Source organism: Lytechinus variegatus, chromosome 11, assembly GCF_018143015.1.
Source record: "Lytechinus variegatus isolate NC3 chromosome 11, Lvar_3.0, whole genome shotgun sequence".
NCBI classification, from domain to species: domain Eukaryota; kingdom Metazoa; phylum Echinodermata; class Echinoidea; order Temnopleuroida; family Toxopneustidae; genus Lytechinus; species Lytechinus variegatus.
This window is the reverse complement of record NC_054750.1, coordinates 34,651,726-34,675,203: the sequence shown is the minus strand read 5'-3', so window position 1 is coordinate 34,675,203 and position 23,478 is coordinate 34,651,726. Positions and strand designations below refer to the sequence as shown.

The following is a 23,478-nucleotide window of genomic DNA, read 5'->3' as shown; positions in this document are numbered from 1 at the left end:
GCATACATGTAACTTATCAGGCTGCTCTGGAGAAAGATTTACAATAAATTAATTTTCAAATGAACACACACAAGGGACATTTTTTGGATAGCAGTTGGTCTAGTACCCATTTTCTTTCATTGATTTCGCCAAATTTACACTTATATTAGTCCAATGAGAACAACTGCTATATGGACTAAATGGCTACTGGACTAACCGGTAAGAAATTGTGAGTGAACGAATTGGCAGTTAGACCCTGTGCTTAATGGACGAACTGATGGTCTACCCAATGATAGTACTATAGTAGCCGATTTGGTCATTGGACAAATTGGCATTAGACCGCGAGCCGTATACCAAAAATCATCTTAATATTTTCTTTACATGACGTTATAAGTTATACTTACGAGCAGGAGAAAATTGTGGATAAGTGGATCCTTCCGTGGTGATCTCTCCGTCTGAAACTGATATTCATGCAGAAACAATTCAATCCAAAAACCTTAACTCCTATCATTTGCATAAAGTAACTGAAATAATGGGTTGTCAGTTGACGGAATTACCCGATGTTTGATCTACATTGTTTTTTGCACGCTGAATTTATTCTGTAGAGGATAATGACATTTGTATCCATGACATTTTCTATATTTCCATATTGCATCATAGATACTTAATCATTAAGTAGTTCATCCGAACAGCCTACCTCATTTATAGCTTCTCTGGTATTGACGCAAGGCATATATATATATATATATATATATATATATATATATATATATATATATATATATATATATATATATATATATATATACAGTGCGTCCCACAAAAAACGAAACCGAGATTTATCGATGATATATCATAACTTAATCACAAATACAATAGACAAATGACCTACCATTTTAAAGCTTAGAATCTCCTCTTTCATCTGAAATTACTTACATTATTTCTCATTCACGCATGAGTGAGCAAAAACAATTTGAAAAGGATATTCCCAAAAGTCACTTGGCGGGCCGTATCTGGGTTTTAAAAAGAAAACCACATTGTTAAAAAGTTCAATATCTGCTCTTTAATTTGATACCTCAATTACAGAAAATGGTCAAGGAATAACAAAGTTCTGGTTGTTTGAAATAAGGCTTGAATTTCAATAATTTCATAAAATGAAGAGGTTTTACAGGCTAGCGTTCAAACTCACTCGACACTCCGTTTTGTTCACGATCACCCATGCATTAACTCTTTTGTTACCGTGCGATATCTTCTGTGGGAAACTTGTGAAAACACGTTTATGGAAAAACAAGCATTGTTTCGAGGGATCATAACTTTTTTAATTCTTGACCATTTTTTGTGATTAAGGTATCAAATAAAAGAGCAGATATTGAACTTTTTAGTCATGTGACTTTCTTTTTGAAATTTAGAAACACCCCAGCAAATAATTTTTTGGCATTCTTTCTTTGAATTGTTTTTGCTCACTCATGCGTGAATGAGGAATAATCTAAGTAGTACCAGATGAAAGAGGAGATTCTAAGCTTTACGTTGGTAGGTCATTTGTCTATTTAATTTATGATTAAGTTATGATAAATCATCACTAAATCTCGGTTTCGTTTTTTCTGGGACGCACTGTATATATATATATATATTAAATAGTGGTAGTAAAATACGAGCTGTGATTGGCTGGATTGGTACCACGTGACCTCCCTTCAAAAAGTTATATTGTACATATGTACAATATAACTTTCGATTTTTGGATGGCTAAACCCGTGTTAAATGAATGGGGAGAATATCGATTAATTTGTTTTCAATCGATATATTTGTATATCGATTTCCCAAAGTAGCATTTTTATAATTTCCGATCGCAGATAAAAATACAAATTTACGTGGTTTAGCCCCTTACAGCAGACGACAAATTTTGAGTATCGATAGCTATCATGCCTATCGTAGGTGAAAATTATCGGACACTTTTTCTGTCATTTCTTCACCGGCGAACAATTTCGCGAAGAACTGCAAAATGGATAATAATTTCCGATTTCCTTCCCTTACGGAAGAGGATCTTGCTTCCATTGTGGATGACAAGGATTCCACGCGGACAAAAGGAGTAATAAGCTACTCTTTGAACATCGTGAGGTCGTATTGTAGGCAGAAAGAAGTGGATTTTGCAGTACTAACTGAGCGATGCAGTGCCCCAGAACTGAACGATTTTCTACGGTCTTTCTACGCCGAGCTCCGCCAAGGTAACGGGGAGTCTTATGCGAAGAGGTCGATGATCACTCTTCGGTACGGTTTGCAGCGTCACTTTTTGAAGCACCGTCAATTCGATATCTGTAAAGATGCTGCATTCGATGGATGTAACGAAATGTTCAAAGCCATACTCCACAAATTGAAGGCTGAGGGAAAAGGTGCAATTCGACATAAGGACCCGGTTACACCTGAGGACATGAATAAAATCAGGGAGTCTTTTGACCTGACCGTACCAAAGGATTTGCAGAATAAGGTGTTCTTAGACCTCATGTTGCATCTCTGCAACCGGGGCAGGGAGAATCTTCGACAAATGAAGAAAGATGATTTCGCTGTACAGACAGATTCAGCTAATCAACGATATGTCCATGTTGTTCGAGATATGATTACCAAGAACCATCGCGGCGAACTTAATCACGATGAAGAAAGCCAGGGTGGACGGATGTATGCAACTGGTAAGTCTGACTGCCCTGTAAACTCGTTTCTTGAATATCTCTCTCACCTGAATGAAAACTGTGATGCACTATGGCAGCGACCAAAGGCAAGAAGGCCTGCTCAGTCAGCTAGCCCTTGGTATGACAATGTACCTGTGGGTTTACATACACTTGGAAACAAGATGTCAGTGATATCGAAACAAGCACAATGCTCGAAAGTGTACACCAATCACTGCCTCCGTGCCACGGCCATCAACAAACTTGATAATGCTGGCTTTGAAGCTCGCCACATAATGGCAATTTCTGGCCATCGCTCCGAGAACAGCATCAAACATTACTCAAGAGTTGGAGAGAGTCAAAAGAGGAGAATGAGTTTAACCATCGCCAGTAACAATGAAGAGATAGCAACATGTTCTTCAACCTCTGACTCTGCCAGAGAGGTACTTAGATCTTCTAAGTTTGTCAGGTTCTCTAGCACTGCCACTACTAGCAACGTTCCTCGATCGCCTTCACCACCACAGGAACATGCACAGTCATCACAACTTGTGGTAAACAGTCAGCCGACTTCCTCCCCTATCAATATCAACTCTTCAGTTTCTTCTAGAATGCACCTCCACTTCAACAATTGTAAGGTCAAAATTGTATGTAATCAAAAATAACTAACTTTCAACATACTTACTAGACTAGGTCTAGGCCTAAACTGTCTAAGTTAGACCAAGACTTGTGTAAATATTTCTGTCATTCTAAACTTTTGGATTGGAATCTATGGATCTAGACTGTCTATTTGGAGTTCATTATTTTGGAGTTCATTGTTTGGAGTTAGCCTAATTGTTTGGAGTTCATTCAACTGGCCTAGGAGTTCATCGACTGTTTGGAGTTCATTTGTTGCTACATGTAATTAGGAGTTCATCGTGTTCAATTGGAATTTCACAAATATAAGGTAAGAAGAACGTATGCCATCTAGATCTAGACTATGGTAAAATCCATGATGGGGGGCTTAGATTGAGGGATCTATTTACTATAATAAATAGTGAACGTTCTATCATACAATATTACTGGACTATATGAACTCCTAATATAAAATTATCCCTCGTGCAAGCCTATTTCACCTCGGCCTTCGGCCTCGGTGAAATAAACCTGCACTCGGGATAATTTTATATTTGTCGTACATATAATCCAGTATATTGTACAATAGATTGTACACTATTTGTATGATATATATATATATATATATATAGTGTGTGAAAATATGTGATCATATGTAATTATTTTTACATACACTGCATAAACTCCGGTGTTGAATTAACACCAGCCGGGAATCTATATATGTCAAAACCAGAGAAATATTGAAACAACACCAGTTTGGAATCAAACCGATGCTGTTTTAATACTAATTGGTGTTGTATAAACACATATCTGGTGTTAGTCTAAAACCAAACTGGTGTTGTTTAACACTTTACTGGTGTGGACATATATATATTCCGGGCTGGTGTTAAAGCAACACCAGAGTTTTTGCAGTGTATTATTTCATTAGGGAAAAGGGAAGGGGTGCACACGACAGAGAATGAGAGAGGAATGCTGTCTTACCAGAGTCAGCGGCATTGGTAGAGACTGTAGTAGTAGTTGTTGTCGTGTCGTCCTGGGTGGAAGTTGATTCTGACAAACAATGATAATATAATATCAAATAATATGAAAAGAACAACGCAATAATTGTGCAAGAGTAGAGTAACCTTATTGCAAAGAACACTTTACATCCGATTTTGATGAAATTTTTAGCATAATGCTTGTCTGATTTTTCACTATTGATTCAGATCAACATTTTCTCGAAGTGGACTTGACCTTTAAATTTGACCATTTCATTTCATAGTCCACTATGTGAGATATTCACACTTTTATCGCACTGTGTAAAGGTGTGTTCTTTCCAGCAGGGGTCATTCCCTTATTTTCCACGAAAAGTTATTTCTTGATATGAAGGTCTAAAGCTTTTGCAAAATTTTCACGCATAAGTTACCAAATAAAGTACATGATCGTTATTACATTATATTATCACTTGCCGTTGAGTTTTGATGATTATACCAAATCATGTTATTTTTGTTCTTTAATTAGTAAAGGTAAGGAGATTGCATGAGAGAGGATGAGAGAGGAATGCTGTCTTACCAGATTCAGCGGCAGTCGTAGAGAGTGTAGAAGTAGTAGTAGTTGTTGTCGTGTCGTCCTGGGTAGAGGTTGATTCTGACAAACAATGATAATATAATATCAAAGAGTATGAAAAGAACAACGCAATAATTGTGCAAGAGTAAAGTAACCTTATTGCAAAGAACACAATGTCCCGCAGTGTGAGCCACGGTCCGTTTTCAGTGTGGAACATAATATGAAGTCCACTCCAACAAAAATAGATCTGAATAAAAGAGAAAATACCAACATGCATAACACTGAAAACTTTATCAAAATGGGATGTAAAATAAGAAAGTTATGACATTGTCAATTTTTTCTTAATTTCACAAAACATTTATATGCACATCCCCGTCAGTATGCAAATGAGGGAATTGATGACATCACTCACTATTTCTTTTGTATTATGAAATATTCTATTTTTCTCCTCATTGTCAAGTTAAACAACGATTAATTCCTCCTTGAACATGTGGAATGAACATTGTTTAATACTATAGGATTCAGTCAAGTTGGTCCTTTCTGTCAAATCTATAAAGATTGAAATACTGTATAATTCAAACAATAAAAAACAAAAGAAATAGTGAGTCAGGAACATCATCGATTCTCTCATTTGCATGTGACTAAATTGTACATATAACTCTTTTGTGCAATGAAATTTCGGGAAATGTGAAATGAAATTTTGTGAAATGAGTATAAAATGTCATAACTTTCTTACTTTACATCCGTATTTGATGAAATTTTCGCATTATGCTTGTCTGATTTTTCACTATTGATTCAAATCAAATAAACTACATGATCGTAATTACATATACATTATCACTTGCCGTTGAGTTTAAGGATTTGATGATTATACCAAATCATGTTATTTTTGTTGTTTTGTTAGTAAAGGGAAGGAAATAGCATGAGAGAGGATGAGAGGGGAATGCTGTCTTACCAGAGTCAGCGGCATTGGTAGAGAGTGTAGTAGTAGTTGTTGTCGTGTCGTCTTGGGTAGAGGTTGATTCTGACAAATAATGATAATATAATATCAAATAGTATGAAAAGAACAACGCAATAATTGTGCAAGAGTAGTGTAACCTTATTGCAAAGAACACAATGTCCCACAGTGTGAGCCACGGTCTGTTTTCAGTGTGGAACGTAATATGAAGTCCACTCCAACAAAAATTGATCCGAATAAAAGAGAAAAGACCAACATAGTACATAACACTGACAATTTCATCAAAATGGGATGTAAAACGAGAAAGTTATGACATTGTTAAATTTTTCTTAATTTCACTAAACATTTATATGCACATCCCCGTCAGTATGCAAATGAGGGAATTGATGACATGACTCACTATTTCTTTTGTATATGAAATATGAAATATTCTAATTTTCTCCTTATTGTCCTGCGAAACGATTTTTTTCTCCTTAAACATGTGAAATTACCATTACCATAACATGGTTTGGTACATTCAAGTTGGACCTTGATGTCAAATCTGTAAAAAATGTGAAGATTGTATAATTCAAACAATAAAAAAAATAGTGAGTGAGGGCATCATCGATTCTCTCATTTGCATGTGACTGAATTGTACATATAAATATTTTGTGAAATGTGAAATGCTACTCGTGAAATGTAAAAAAATGAAATTTTGTGAAATGACTATAAAATGTCATAACTTTTTTACTTTACATCCGATTTTGATGAAATTTTTAGCATTATGCTTGTCTGATTTTTCACTATTGATTCAGATCAACATTTTCTCGAAGTGGACTTGACCTTTAAATTTGACAATTTCATTTCATAGTCCACTATGTGAAATATTCACACTTTTATCGCACTGTGTGAAGGTGTGTTCTTTCCAGCAGGGGTCATTCCCTTATTTTCCACGAAAAGTTATTTCTTGATATGAAGGTCTAAAGCTTTTGCAAAATTTTCACGCATAAGTTACCAAATAAAGTACATGATCGTTATTACATTATATTATCACTTGCCGTTGAGTTTTGATGATTATACCAAATCATGTTATTTTTGTTCTTTAATTAGTAAAGGTAAGGAGATTGCATGAGAGAGGATGAGAGAGGAATGCTGTCTTACCAGATTCAGCAGCAGTCGTAGAGAGTGTAGTAGTAGTAGTTGTTGTCGTGTCGTCCTGGGTAGAGGTTGATTCTGACAAACAATGATAATATAATATCAAAGAGTATGAAAAGAACAACGCAATAATTGTGCAAGAGTAAAGTAACCTTATTGCAAAGAACACAATGTCCCGCAGTGTGAGCCACGGTCTGTTTTCAGTGTTGAACATAATATGAAGTCCACTCCAACAAAAATTGATCTGAATAAAAGAGAAAAGACCAACATACATAACACTGAAAATTTCTTCAAAATGGGATGTAAAATAAGAAAGTTATGACATTGTCAATTTTTTCTTAATTTCACAAAACATTTATATGCACATCCCCGTCAGTATGCAAATGAGGGAATTGATGACATCACTCACTATTTCTTTTGTATTATGAAATATTCTATTTTTCTCCTCATTGTCAAGTGAAGCAACGATTAATTCCTCCTTGAACATGTGGAATGAACATTGTTTAATACTATAGGATTCAGTCAAGTTGGTCCTTTCTGTCAAATCTATAAAGATTGAAATATTGTATAATTCAAACAATAAAAAACAAAAGAAATAGTGAGTCAGGAACATCATCGATTCTCTCATTTGCATGTGACTAAATTGTACATATAACTCTTTTGTGCAATGAAATTTCGGGGAAATGTGAAATGAAATTTTGTGAAATGAGTATAAAATGTCATAACTTTCTTACTTTACATCCGTATTTGATGAAATTTTCGCATTATGCTTGTCTGATTTTTCACTATTGATTCAAATCAAATAAACTACATGATCGTAATTACATATACATTATCACTTGAAATCCGTTGAGTTTAAGGATTTGATGATTATACCAAATCATGTTATTTTTGTTATTTTATTAGTAAAGGGAAGGAAATAGCATGAGAGAGGATGAGAGGGGAATGCTGTCTTACCAGAGTTAGCGGCAGTCGTAGAGAGTGTAGTAGTAGAATCGGTTGTTGTTGTCGTGTCGTCTTGGGTGGAAGTTAATTCTGACAAATAATGTAAAAAGAACGATGAAATGATGACATTTTGCACGCAATGTAATACATTTATAGCAATTTAAATTCCTGAACTTTGTTCTTTTGCGTCCCTTCCTCTATATCCCCGCCAAATCACTACTAGTAAGCCTGTTGGACAAGGGGAAGCAATACATGGATACAAAAAAGAAACGGTTGTATTAAATGCACAAACCAAAGTTAGCGAAAAGATTCTTACCAGTAACTGAAGTAGTTATCTTCGGGCAATGTGGAGTTGAATCAGCCGGGGGCACAGGTCTGTCTGCCAGTGAAGAAGTTGAATCTGAACATAAAGCATTAGATAAAATTCTACATGTTTAATGGAAAGAGAGTGGGAGGGGGTGTGAGGTAGTGGGAAGGGAAAAGGAATATATAATGTGGATAATACATATAAAACATAACATATCCAGTTAATGCTTTTGTTAATCAAATGCTTGTGAGCCTCAACTTTTCGTCGATGTCCTTTGTCTTCTTTAGGAGTAAGACATGAAGAAGACGAAGGGTATCGTCGAGATGAAAATTTAAGGCTAATAAACATTCTCTGGATTTGTTTTGTTGGTTATCAGTTAAGTTCAGCCAATAAGTGAAACTATAAGATGTTTGGACCACGGATTAATATATTATATATATACAGTGCGTATCAAAAAAAGTTTACACTTTGAAAAAATCCTGGGAATTAAAAAAAAAACCAAGATGTGGGTATTTTTTTCACGTATAATCTTGCGTTTTGGTCTCATCTATCTAATGAAAGTAAAAGTTTTGACAGAATGTTACACTTGAGTGAGCACTGTCCATTTTTGTAAAGCTCGCAGAAATCTGTTTGCGCAGAAATGCTCGTTTTCACGCTATACCCTGTGACACATTTCTCATACATTTCCTTTGTACTTTTAGTCAGTTGAAATAAAACGAATACATTCAAGCAATTTGTAACAATTTTGCAACCCAAATTGAAATTTCAACACTTAGTAAGCACAGCCTTCAAGTTTACATTTTTGAGTGTGCCAGCTTGATGTGAGGACATAACTGAATCTGGACAAAAGTTTATATCAGACATCTGCAACATTTTTTTTTATTTAGTTTGTATCATTTAAAGTGGGTTTAAATTTCATTTTTCATTTAATGCTTGTTGCTCCACACTTTTCCCAAGCTTGACAATGATTAAAAAATTGAAAATGAAGCCTAAGCCATTTCATGTAAATCACAGTTCAGTGTAAAGCAAATATCGTTCCGATGTCCTCGGCGTGTGGGGGAGTGGGGTGGGACGCAATGCACTCTTCGAAGTGTTTTTGGCGAGGAAACAAGTTTAAAAAGGTAGAATATATCATCAAATCAATTTTACTAGCTAAATTCCACGTGTTCTTCATGATTAAGGCATACTTTTATTCGCATAACTATTTCAAAGTTCTGCGCAAATCATTTTTCACTAACTTTTCACAAGTAAGTGGTGCTCACTCAAGCGGAAGTATTTTTCGAAACTTATATCGTCATTTGCTTAAATGGATCTGTACCAATGTTAAAATGTGGAAAAATCTTCAGGATATTACAAATATATAATTTTACAGGATTTTTTTCTAAGTGTAAACTTTTTTTTGATACGCACTGTATAATAGTATCACGTATTGACTTGATCGATAACAGAACAAATACAATCTAGCTTTTGCCAATCAAATCTTATCTTTATCAATAAACACTTCATTGGCAAAATGATTGTCAATATGATTTCTTTTTCTCTTTTGCTTTCCTGTAATACATGCATGTACGCATATAGTAAGTCGACTATAATTTCTTCTTTTCCAAGGGGATCCACAATTTTACAAGCTTTGCTTTTTAGTGGATCCCCCTCATTTCCATTTTCATTTATGCTGTATATAATACTGTTGTTTTTTTTACGAAGTAAGAATGCCCTTCTGTAAAATTGTATTTGATTTGTATTGTTTTATATTACTTTGTATTATGTTTTGAATGGAAATGAAATAAAAGAATTGAATTGAATTGATTAACTAGACTTGTTTTGATTTGTTTTATTTATTATAATTGTGAAGAGCAAGGACATATACATTGCGAGGTGCTTTCTATTATATAGTGCGTCCCAGAAAAAACGAAACCGAGATTTAGCGATCATTTATCATTACTTAATCATACATAAAATAGACAAATGACCTACCAATTTAAAGCTTAGAATCTCCTCTTTCATCTGATATTACTTAGATTATTTTTCATTCACGCATGAGTGAGCAAATACAATTTGAAGAAAGGATATCAAAAACTCATTTTTCGGGGGTATCTGGGTTTCAAAAAGAAAACCACATTTTTGAAAAGTTCAATATCTCCTCTTTAATTTGATACCTAAATTACAGAAAACGGTCATGAAATAACAAAGTTCTGGTCATTTGAAATAAGGCTTGAATTTCAATAATTTCATAAAATGAAGAGGTTCTCCAGGCTGGCTTTCAAACTCACTCGACACTCTGTTTTGTTGACGATCAGCCATGCATTAAATCTTTTGTTCACCATGCGAAAGCTTCTGTGGGAAACCGGTGAAAACACGTTTATCTCATGAAATTATGGAAATACAAGCCTTATTTCAAATGACCAGAACTTTTTTATTTCTTGACCATTTTCTGTAATTTAGGTACCAAATTAAAGAGCGGATATTGAACTTTTCAGAAATGTGATTTTCTTTTTGAAACCCAGATACCCCCCGCCAAATGAGTTTTTGGTATCCTTTCTTCAAATTGTTTTTGCTCACTCATGCGTGAATAAGAAATAATCTAAGTAATATCAGATGAAAGAGGAGATTCTGAGCTTTAAATTGGTAGGTCATTTGTCTATTTTATGTATGATTAAGTTATGATAAATGATCGCTAAATCTCGGTTTCGTTTATTCTGGGACGCACTGTATAATTGAGAGGATGGTATATGTAGATATAGCGGGAATAAAGCAATCGACGTAGCCAGGGTTTAGTTCATCAAGATTTTTTTTATATTTTTACTATAAAATAAATTTACTGTACCATCAAACAAATTCCAAGGAAAAATTGATCATGCATTTACACAGAGTATATTTGGACCATGTTATAATGATAATCATATTCATGTCTTGAATGTAATGTTTAAAGCTCCCAAATAAACACTGTTTAGCCCACGCATCAGTTTTATTTTTTTTTAGATTATGAGTTGTCCTTGAATATGAATTCTATTTCTATAATCAGGAACATCTTAAGTATGAATTTTAGGCCAATAAAAACTAGGGCCAGAACGTGACATTTTCCGCTCACATTTTGAGTGTTATCAAATCTCTGAGGTTTTAGGGGGGGGGGGAATGCTTCATCAACCATATGCAAAAATCATTACGCTTAACAATGGATCCATCTATTATTATCATAATTAGCACGATTTACATGTATAAGGCCAGTACAGTCATGTCACTCTAAAGGAAATAGGTCTACGTGCATTTACATTGTGCGATCTATTTTTTATCCATTCACACGTGTCACGTCCTGCCACACGTCCTTTCCAACTTATGCCTGTATCTGTAAAAAAATCAGTCTATCATTGCAATTCTAGCATGTTTGCAGTTACTACATTGGTAACAGAATAAAATTAGTGCTTTCAACTTATTACAAACATTGTTTAAAGGAGAATGAAACCGTTGGAACAAGATAGCTTGTGTGAAAACAGAAAAATCAAAGAAACAGATCAACGAAAGGTTGCGAAAAATCGGACAAATAATGAGAAAGTTGTGAGCATTTGAATATTGCGATCACTAATGCTATGGAGATAGCAAATTGGCAATGCAACCAAGATGTGTGGTGTCACTTGTGAACAACTCTCCCCATTACTTTAGTACGTATTTCACTTGAATTGCCTCTTTTATCACATCTATCCATAAATCATACTGTTCTTTCTACATGAGGGCATGTAATACATACTTTTTAAGAATAAATCATGGATAAAGAGTTTGCATCATCATAAGAAAAAGCAAAAAGAGACATTTTGAGGGTATTTTATAGTCCACCAAAGGGAAAGTTGTTCATCAGCGACATCACACATCTTTGTCGCATTGCCAATATGAGGATCTCCTTAGCATTAGTGATTGCAATATTCAAATGCTCATAACTTTCTCACTATTTGTCCGATTTTTCTCAAACTTTCTTTATTCTTATTCTTTGATATTTCTGTTTCTACACAAGCCTATTTGTTCCAAAGGTTTCATTCCCTTTAAGATTAATTTTCAATAAAATGTAATTGCTCTATTTCATTACTTTTTACATAACTTATTGGGCTTGCAAAGTGCCTGTGTGACATGTTAACACACATAAACTTGAGCATTACTTGTTGTGTAAATGTACATTATATTCTGTTGTTTTTGTTAAATTATGAACAAGAAACAATATTAAAACATTACCTTGCCAAATCGATGATAAATTGTAGTCCTGATAGATTGATTTTTATATTTTTTAGCCTGGACGTGACATAATTGCATGAAAACGGACAATGTTGAAGAAGACAATTCTTCCGTTTCTAAGATTGTAGTCATCAGTCATGTGTTGCTCCAGATTTCACCTCACATATACACCACCATTAATGACCCCGCCCCTGCCCCGCCCACACACACACGTGTGCACGCGCACATACATACTTTCGGTTGATTAAAGTATTCAAATACTCAGAATAAGAAACCAATTATTGCAACCTTAATTAATTTATCTCATGAAATTCACTGAAAATAATGAACTCGAATCTACATTTTTTCCTTCTTCTTTCCATTCACGCTCTGAATGTGTCTTTCCACTCCTTTCCCGTAGTTTGAATAAAAAGAGAAAAATCAAACTGGCATAGGGCTGAAAATTTCATGAAGATCGGATGTAAAATAAGAAAGTTATGACATTTTGAAGTTTCGCTTATTTTTCCAAAAAACAGTGATGTGCACAACTAGGTGACTCAGTCGATGATGTCCATCACTCACTGTTTCTTTTGCTTTTTATTATTTCAAGTATACAATATTTCATTTTTATAGATTTGACAATAAGGACCAACTTGAATGAATCATATAGTATTAAACAATGCTAATTCCACATAATCAGGGAGGAATTAATCGTTGTATCACTTGACAATGAGGGGAAAATTAGAATATTTCGTATTTCATATAATAGAATACAAAAGAAATAGTGAGTGGATGATGTCATAGCCTCCTCATTTGCATACAAGCCAGGATGTGCATATAACCGTTTTGTGAAATTAAGCGAAAATTTAGAATGTCATAACTTTCTTATTTTACATCCGATTTTGATGAAATTTTCAGTGTTATGCTAGTTGGATTTTTCTTTTTTATTCAAACATCTTGTTGTTGGGGTGGACTTGTCTTTTTATTAGCTGAATCTGCATAGTAACAGTATGTGTGTGTGGAGGGGGAGGGGTATGTAATCTATCTAATTCTGAGACACGGGCATGCAGGCCTACTCGGTTTTAATCTTTTTTATTACAATTTGTTTTTTTTAATACGAACAATGTATTCTTCAGCCAGCATTGATTTTCAACTTGACAAATAAACCAAGATTTTTCACTGAAAAAGAGAGAGAGAAACGTGGAGGGACATCACTCCCAAGCCCCACCAGTAGTATGGTGTGTGGGGTGGGGTGTCTTTGTGTTATAGAACAAATCTTACAGTATCTACGAACATCAAATTTTTCTCCTTTAAATATTGATATTTCAGGCAAATCCAATGTAGGATGAAATTATTTTAAGAATGAAATTATTTGTATGCTACTAGTTGCTATTATTACCTTGACATCGTTTGCCAGTAAAGCTAAAGAGACAGTGACACTCATATCCATCACTGGTCTCATTACAGGTACCTCCGTGTAGACAAGGGTTAGACAAGCAAGCTGTGGGAAGAATAATCAAAGGTTAATGTTCTATTAATGTATACTAACAATATATGGGAGGTTCTATTAAAATCAAACGTTTCTGGTTGATTGAATGTAATAACGTCTTGTGGAATGCACTTCCTAATTGTATGAGAAATATACATGATTTAGATAAGTTTAAGACTTCCCTAAAAGAGTAAATGTTTAACATTAATGAATGCAGTGCCCAACACTCTTTACTTACTTTCCAAATGCATATATAGGGACATGCGCAGGTATGTGTTATGCGCTATAAAAGAACTGAATGTTATTGTTATCATTAATATTATTATAACATACGGCCCTGGTGGCATAACTATAGTAGTAAGAGAGACCGAACCACCGCCCCCTGCCACCACCAAGATAAAATGGAAAAAAAGAAGGAAAACAGTAAGAAAAAATATCACATTATGGGTAACCACTCATATTTCCTTCTTCGTGTAATAGAGGACACCTTAACTTCACTTGAATTTCAACTATAAGGAATAATATAGATGAAATCAATAAAAATGTTAATGTTTTTAAAAAATCTTCTTTTTCTTATGCTAGATAACCATAGCATCACAAAGCCCATCTACTACTTCTACTTCTACTGCTACTGCTACTACTACTACTGCTACTACTACTACTACTGCTACTACTACTACTACTACTACTACTACTACTACTACTACTACTACTAGTACAACTACTACCACACTGCTACTACGTGTACTGCTATTATTATTATTATTATTATTATGCTCAATTAGTTGGTTGAGTAAACTTGCTGTCAATGGTATTAGACCTAAATGTATGTTCGAAACTTCTTTGAAATGCTAGAAAATGAAAATGAAGTGATAGCTCATCTGTAGAGGGAAAATGAAATAAGTCATAATCATAATGCTAAGCTATAATTATCACACCAAGGTCTGACAATATCATCCTTTATGCATGACTAATCACAATTTGAAATTATGTGCAAAACAAAGGCAAAACTTCGTTTTTGTCTCACCTGCGAAGCAGAGTGAGACTATAGGCGCCGCTTTTCCGACGGCGGCGTCAACATCAAATCTTAACCTGAGGTTAAGTTTTTGAAATGACATCATAACTTAGAAAGTATATGGACCTAGTTCATGAAACTTGGACATAAGGTTTATCAAATATCACTGAACATCCTGTGCGTGTTTCAGGTCACATGACCAAGGTCAAAGGTCAATTAACTTTGGCCGAATTGGGTGTATCAGTTGAATTACCATCAAAACTTTGAAAGTTTATGGATCTGATTCATGAAACTTGTACACAAGAGTAATCAAGTATCACTGAACATCCTGTGCGAGTTTCAGGTCACATGATCAAGGTCAAAGGTCATGTAAGGTCAATGAACTTTGGCCATGTTGGGGTTTTTTGTTGAATAACCATCATATCTCTGTAAGTTTATTGGTCTAGTCCATAAAAAGTGGACATAAGAGTAACCATGTATCACTGAACATCTTGTGCGAGTTAGAATAGTATTCAAAGTCAGCACTGCTGCTACATTGAACCGCGTGATGCAGGTGAGACGGCCAGAGGCATTCCACTTGTTCATTTTATTTAACAAATTTCAACAGCAAATGAAATATGGACAAGAAATTAATTGTAGATCTCTGCAAAGGACCTTGAGGCAACCGTAGTCAGGTATCAGTTCGCCAAAAATCTTTTGCGAAGTGCGAAATATGATTGAAATACTCAGATCTGGATATCAGATGAAAACCTATCATCTCTAAATCACTCAGAACAAAAAAATATATAATTCTTAATCAATGAAGCATGGTGCGCTACGCTTCAATAGACATGCATTGCCGCTCTTTCGTTAGGACATTATTCATTATATTAATAACCAAATAATGACTTGTTTTATATACTAATTTGTGGTATGTAATGTACAAATAATTTCTTGGGACATCGTTGTGTGTGTGTTTGTGTGTGAGAGAGATTGAGTGGGATGATGTGTGTGTGTACATATATATATATCTATGAAAAAAAAATATATATATATACACACACACACACATACGACTGCATATACAACTATGTATTCATGAGCTAGTGGTACCTGGTATGGAGCATACAATATTCAGATCAATTCCTTTCATCTGTGGACGGATTGCCATAGGATGATCACGTGGTACCCTCTTCTGCACCAGTTGGATGACATCATCAGAACCTGGTGCTTTAATTGAAGGACAAGAGATCTTCTTAGGGCAGGAGACGTCGTTATGTACATAATCCGCAAGAACTGGATGGGATCAAATAAATGAACATCATTTTAACTTAATCATTGAGAACGCAAATTTCTTTTTACTTTTATGAATTTTTAATAAATAAGTTATTTGCATTGCGATCGATTATGTGGATTTTATTGAAAAACTAGGTAGTTACACATTGATGCATTGACATCCGTTTACATTGGTTTATTTTGACCTTTTCATTCCCACTTTATACGCTATCAGCAAAGGAAAAATGGCACCCACCTAACACAGCACATAACTTGCTGATGATAATGATATCAATCATACTAATAAAAAAGTGATAATGATGACCAAAATAGTAATAATAATATGAATAATAATAATAACAGTAGCAATAATGATAATGACAATGATAAAGAAAGTGATAATAATGATGATGATACTACTACTTAATATAACAATAATAATAATGGTAGTTTATTAAATAATTATGATAACAGTAATTTAAGTGGTTTTCCCTATAATGCTAATAATAATAACAATTATAATCAGCATAAAGATTAACATAACACGCATAACTAATCATATCTCTCTACACTTGTATGAAACAATAGAATTAAGTAAAAACTAAGAAATGAAATTGAGGAATAATAATAATTGAAGAACGATGGGCACTGATATTATTATAAAAAACAGTGACGCAAATAATATTTGTTAGACTGTTAGACATGTTAGATGATACGTTACAACATGTCACAAATGGTATTGAGTTTGCAACACTGTTTGGACAATTATATTGTCTACAATTTTAGTTTTGTTAAGAGTGGTTCTTCTGTTATTGGTAGACAAAACATGGGCTATATTCTTCCTAAAAAATATTATCAAAGTGAACTTTCAGAGGTGAGAAGGATAAAATGAAAGTGCTTTACAAGTGGCAAATCGTGGCTATGTCCATTATGGGATTCTAGGATTGTCTTACTTTTTGTTGTATTACATTGTATGAATTAATCAAAAACACTCATCAAACTTTAAAATGGTATAACTTTTCTTGAATGTATTTCTAGGGGTATCCATGTTTGAATGTCCTACCATTAATGTAACTTTCTGTTTATGGAATTAAGGTTTACGTGTCCTTGTACGCAGGGAATAAAACGAAAGCTGTTATCTTTTTACTGATAATTTTTTTACTTTCAATTATTTTTTTTTTTCATAATTTATAAAGTTGGAAGTCCATCTTCTTGTAGCCCTTTCGCGTGGTACTCTTTATTCGATAAGCAATAAAGAGATATGATCACTATACATCAACAGCATTGATCAATGAGAATGAACTAAGCAAACATTTTAAAAAACATAGCATGAAATAACGTCTAAATATAGAAATATAAACGATGTAGATAAGAGAGTTGGCATTCCTGCAAATAAATTCAAATCAAACCACAAACATAACATAAATCAACTCTTCATACTGCTTTTCGGTGGCAATTGTGCATGCAAAAAGGAAGACCTCGGCTTTTAAATTGATTTGAAAACATTGCATGCATCAAGGCATATCATATTTTATCAGATTTCAACTTACCCATGCATGTACATGTCAGCAAAACAAGGATGAAACCTCGTTGAAGAAAGTTGGCCTTTTCGATATGTATGAAAAAAAAATCAAAAGAATTAAAATGGTAATGAACCGTGTTTGTAACACGTAAGGTTATCGAATCTCTCCACTCCTCACCCCCCAAAAAAACATTACGTGGAAATGTTATTCTCCTTTCCCCTGCCTCTATCTCTTCTCCTCCTCCTCTTCTCTCTCGTTTCTTCTCTTCTTTCCCCCTCTTATTCTATCCCTCTTTTCTTTCTTTCCTTCCCCCTCTTCCTCTATCCTTTTTTTCTTCTTTCCACCCCTTTTCCTCTTTCCTTTTCGCTTTTATTCCTCCCCGCCTCTTCCCCTTCCCTCTCTTTCTTCTCCCCCTCCTCTGTCTCTGTCTGTTTCTCTCTCTCTGTTCTCATCTCTTTTATTTCCCAGTCTCTTAGACCCGTTTGTATATTCGCACGGTCACATATTTAGTGAAAAAAATATATTATTGTCGTCGATGTTGATTCTTAATGTTTATCCGTAAAAATAGAATGAGAGAACGTAAGTATACTCGATCTTGCAAAGGATGTGTTTTCTGCTATTTTGAAAAAGTTAACATATTCGCAAACTTTTAAAAACCTTAAAATCAATAGAAATAGTCTTAAGGGTCACGTCCACCCCAACAAAAAAAGGTAATTAATCATTCGAGAAAAACCAAACAAACGTATAATGTAAAAGAAATAACATTTTAAAGCTGTGCTGATCCTTTCACAAAACATTTATACGCACAACTCAGTGATATGCAAATGAGAGAGACGATGACGTCCCTCACCAATTGTTTTACTTTTAATTGTTTGAACTACACAACATTCCATTATATACGGACAATAATGACCAACCTAACTGAACCAAAAAACTGTTAAAACATTGGTAATCCCACGTGTTGAGAGAGGAATATACCTTTTTTCACGTGACAATGAGGAGAAAAATAAAATTCATATTTCATAAAAGAAACAGTGAGTGGGTGATGCTATCTCTTATCCTATATGTATATTGATTGAACATAAATTTATTAACGGAACAATGGGCAAACCAAGAGCCGAGTTATGAAACGTTCCAGGAAATTCTAGACATTCATAATAATACAAGATATTAATTTTACCAAAATGGTTCATTAAACCACATTAGCCCATGTTCATGTCAATATCAAAATGAAACATATTTCTTTCGTTAAAATTTTGATACCAGTTTGAATTTGTATGTTGGGTTTTCACTTGTACTTTTTTTACTTTGTTCATGCATGTCATGTAACAACGCTTGAAGTAAATGCAATTTTGGTTTGATTTTTTTTTTCATTCTTGGTTTAAATTTGTTATAAGAATGATTTGTAATAGGAAGCTGCACTCTAAAGGCTCCGTTTTAGCAGGCCCTCCGTTTAGGGTTGGCAAGTGTTAATCGGTGTGTTTTAAAACATGTCTTAAAACGTATTTTTAAAACACCCGTTTTTTACAAAAAAAAACATGTTTAAAACACCGCGTAGGCTCTCATGTTGTAAATTTGCATGGATGTGATTTTAGATTAATGTTTTTTCTGAAGTGGTATATTATTTTTTCTAATTAATCAAAACTCTTTCTCAATACCACTCATTTTCTCCTCTTTCTCTTTCCCCCTTTATTCTCCCTTTCTCCATTGCTTTGTCATGTTCCTTTTCTCCCTGTTCAGTTTTGCACATCAATCCATATAAAGAATGTTCTCATTTTAACAAGCATATCTGAGTGTTGCGCTCAGTTTTGGCCAGGGGACAGAAACACTATTCAAAATAAGCTCAAATACATACACGTATAGTTGAACATGTTGAATGAAATGGAACTGTTGCACAAGGATACTCTTGACATGCTTGAGGTACACACGAAAGCAGGTGAAACATTGCACTACGTAAAGATGAAGAAAAGCACCTTAAAGAGAATAAAATCAGCCAGCAAACCATAATCCTAACAATCCCAGGGGGCCTTAATTGCCCCTCAAAAAATTATATGATAAATCCGTAAACATGACAGGGCTACGCCATACTGTTCAAGACTATGGATGCGGTTATGATATTACACAGCAAGTGCTTCTCAGACCCCTGAATTGCTAAAAATGTGATTCATGTATAGAGCAAATTGTAAATTCTCGCCAATATCCGTATCTGTACCTTTATTTGTACTTTCTGTTAATGATTGTAAAATTATTGCCAATATTTTTTTTATTCAAAAACACTATGAAAAACTATTTAAGAAATGTACATAAGAAATGGAAAAAAACAGATAAATTACATTAAATACATTTCATATTATTTTTTTTTCTAATGTGTGTTGATCGAAATTCCCCCATGAAAATTAATAGGCAGTGCAAAGGTTTTCTTCATAGATTTAACTAAAATTGGCGCAATTGATTCTAATGAAATGAAGCATAATGATTACAGGGGCGGCGGAATGGTTTTCAAAGTGGGGGAGGGGGGCTGACCATGCAAAAATCCCAATCATATGGTCATTTTTACTTTCTTGTACACGGTTTTGGAAAAAAATGGGGACTGAAGCCCCCCCCCCCTTCTTCCGAGGCCCCTGGATTAATCAAATTAAGGTTTGAAAATTCATAGATTATGTCAGTTTCTTCCATTGTGTAGATTGACAAGACTCAAAATGCCCCAGTACTGCTGCATGTATATCCATGTAAGAGGGATACAGTTATAAAATGTCCACTCACTTTAGTGTTCAATTTCCATGATTTAGGGTTCAATTTCCATGATTTTGTATTTTGGGGGGAAAATAAGAAATTTTCTGTTAGATGGTCAGTTAAAAAAAAGCTGTAGTCATCTCCAGAGTCTTGTTCAAATGTTTTTTAAGACATCAATAACTTAAAACAGACTGTAAGGCTTAATTGATTTTATGGAAGATTGTATCATTCTTTGGAGAAAAATAAAACGCTTTAAAACAATTATAAATGTTTTATCTGTTGTTTTGGGGAATCAATGTCGAAATATTAACCAAGGTTAAAGGGTGATAGTGTATCATGGAAGATCCTGCCCAAGTTTCAAGTCACATGACCAAGGTCAAAGGTCACTTCGGGTCAACAAACTTTAACCATGTTGGGGGTGTTTGTGGAATTGTCATCATAAATTTAAAGTTTATAGATCATGAAACTTGGGATATAATTATAACGACCTATTCTCTATTCCAACCTGCTTGTATTAAAATCTTGATTATATAGCTAATAAATAAATTTGCTAAGTGTTTATATCTTATAGTAAGATGTACGTACTAATATAATCGTTTGGAATAAATGAAACAAAAGAAAATAAAGACTCACCATTTCTATCGGTGCTGGAGGAAACTCAAAAGTAAAGATTCGACGAAAAAAGCAAAATATGATTGGTGGTATTATTCGTGTTATGTTGCCTTTACTTCAGAAATAGAATCGGCACTCGGCCCGTCGAGGCAATGTTTATTTATATATATTCGAACTCAAATGTGACCAATTCATCGAATAAAAGTCTCTCCTAGGCTGTTGGATCACGTCGCTCGTTATAGGTAAAATGAAAGTCTTCTTACAGGTTACAAGGCGATTCAGGATCTTTTCCAAGAGATATAGTCCCACTTTTCAATTTTATTCCAAAATGTGTCTTTTTCTCGATAATTTCAAAATATAAAGTATAGATCGACTCAGTACTAATACAGTCTAGTTTCATCTATATAACGATTCTGTGAACAATAAATTGATTTATATATTGGAATGAGATATGATGATAACGTCTCGAATTATCACTCCTTCATGCGTCTATTCTGCGAATCAACTGTCGACCTTTACTGAAGTCTGGATGGAACTGACTTCTATCCTAACAGACGTATTCTAATTATCTTCTGCTCCCTCTGCTGTGAGCAGTTCCATCGCGCATCTCCCATCGAAATGACAATCAGCTAGGTGATCACGTGACCATCTCAAACTCCAACATCAATTTTAATCAGACACCAACATTTTGTCCGAGTGGAATTTATTGGCAAATTTATCCCATTCTGTCCTTCAAACCCGACAGTTTTCCTTATACTGTGTATGCCTCTCATGTGTGTGGGTGTATGTATATGTATGTATGTATGTATGTATGTATACGTATTTTAAAGATAAAATTTTTCAATAACTTTGGTCCAGTCGTCTTGGTGATTACTTTTATAACAAAAGATAAAACAAAGTAACAAGCGCGGACCCGGATTTCTGGAGACCCAGAAGAAATTTTCTTGCCAATGTAGATTTATAAGAAAAAAAGCAGTCCTGATGCGTTAAAGGGTATAATATAGAAATAACCGTTTCAAGAAACCAAACAAAATTTTCTAATGCCATGAACTACTTTACATCAATTTTTTGGATGAAATTCTAAGTGTTAGATTGACCCCATCCCCTCCCCACGTTTTTAAACCTTGTTTTTCCTTCTATATCTTTAACAGAGGATGCTGACGTAAATCTAACAAACAAAATAGGTTTCACGACAAAATGAAGGTAATTTGGTCTCGACAAATTTGACAAGCGAAAAAAGAAAGGGTTTCATTACAAAATCTTTGTAATTTTCTTTCGATTTCCTTCGCAGAGTTTCAAGGGGTGTTGCCTATGGAAAATAACATACGCAGCACCCCGCGCCCAACGGCCATGGGTGAACCTCCTCCTTTAAGGAACACGTCGACTACACCGTCAAGGCTGAAAATAATTTTGTCGACACTTTTTGTAGACTTGCACCCCGACCCCCCCCCCCTGCCCCCCACTCCGGGGTCGGAGGGACAACATGCGTGTTCCCAAAATGTCCGGTAGAGGGGTACTTTTCGCGGGACAATGAAAAAGTTTTGTTTTTCTCTCTCATTTTCTTAATTTTTGGACTCCTAATAATTTTAAAACAGGGGTTATTTAAAATATCTTGAATAGTCATAGAAAACTTAATCAAATTTCGGGATCAATTTTTTGAAATTCCTGCTAGTTTTGAAAGCTCCTCCAACGTGACATCATGGAACCAGTATTGTAATGACAGCTTACCTGAGATGAAGGGGGAGGGGTTGTCTGTCCTGAGATATATATAGGGGGTCGGAATGAGAGCTCACCCGAGATAGGGGGGGGGGTACATCGACTCATTGAGCAGTGTTCCGGATTTAGGGGGTCTCCAAGGTAGGAAAAGCCAACCAAAGGGGGGGGGGTCAGAAATTTTGGCAGATATGAGATAGGGGGTGCTTTCAAAGGGAGGGAACATAGGCGTACCCTAAACAACACTGAGTGGGGCGGGGGCGGGCTTGCACGCGAAGAAAAATTTGAACATGCCTTTTTTCACCGGAATAATTCAAATCTTTAACAATAACTTCGTTATTTATTATTAGATTTTGATCGAAATTAATTTTCAGCATTTTACTCTGTGAATATTACTCTATTTAGTGAAATATCAATATCCTCAGCCTGGAGCATCCCTTTAAAGAGCTATGTTTTTCAATTTTAGATTTGACGAAATACAAGTTATAATTGGACATGGGGGGGGATGTTTTATTGTCAGTGTATGTGGCATCGGCACATAATCAATTATACTTATTTTTTAATGCGTATAAATTTTCTATGAGAGGGAAGCAATACCAGTTTTCAGCAATAGTGATAATTCAAATTAGCCTTCATGCACCACAGAATTCGAAATTAACTTTATTTCATCCTAACGTTTGTTTGTAGTCAAGGCAACCTAGTATATTCACAACAAAAGAAAAGCATCCAATATAGTTAAATGGGACGACAATATAAATTTATATTACTCTCCTTTGAAGTAACAGTAATTTTTCCCCAACATTGGTCA

General features: G+C 34.6%; 2 protein-coding genes across 2 annotated transcripts; one reads left to right on the top strand and one right to left on the bottom strand.

Moving 5' to 3' along the window:
- The first annotated feature begins 1,869 nt into the window (after nucleotides 1-1,869).
- On the top strand, nucleotides 1,870-3,673 carry LOC121424096. The gene has a single exon (XM_041619691.1). It carries the CDS (start codon nucleotides 1,979-1,981, stop codon nucleotides 3,296-3,298), a length of 1,320 nt encoding a protein of 439 aa, XP_041475625.1. The 5' UTR covers nucleotides 1,870-1,978; the 3' UTR covers nucleotides 3,299-3,673.
- LOC121423554 (bypass of stop codon protein 1-like) lies at nucleotides 3,403-17,696 on the bottom strand. The gene is made up of 8 exons (XM_041618907.1): nucleotides 17,640-17,696; nucleotides 15,928-16,110; nucleotides 13,731-13,832; nucleotides 6,889-6,960; nucleotides 5,746-5,814; nucleotides 4,797-4,871; nucleotides 4,227-4,295; nucleotides 3,403-3,527 (listed from the first exon to the last, which is right to left on the bottom strand). The coding sequence occupies exons 1-8, from the start codon at nucleotides 17,641-17,643 to the stop codon at nucleotides 3,403-3,405; spliced, it is 699 nt and encodes a 232-aa protein (XP_041474841.1). The 5' UTR covers nucleotides 17,644-17,696.
- Between the last annotated feature and the right edge of the window lie 5,782 nt (nucleotides 17,697-23,478).

Coding starts and splice junctions, on each gene's coding strand:
- LOC121424096 (XM_041619691.1), top strand. CDS start 1,979: ATGGATAATAATTTCCGATTTCCTTCCCTTACGGAAGAGGATCTTGCT.
- LOC121423554 (XM_041618907.1), bottom strand. Junction 6,961..13,730: donor TACTGGCAAACGATGTCAAG/GTAATAATAGCA, acceptor ATTGTTTGTCAG/AATCAACCTCTACCCAGGAC. Junction 4,296..4,796: donor TACGACTGCCGCTGAATCTG/GTAAGACAGCAT, acceptor ATTGTTTGTCAG/AATCAACTTCCACCCAGGAC.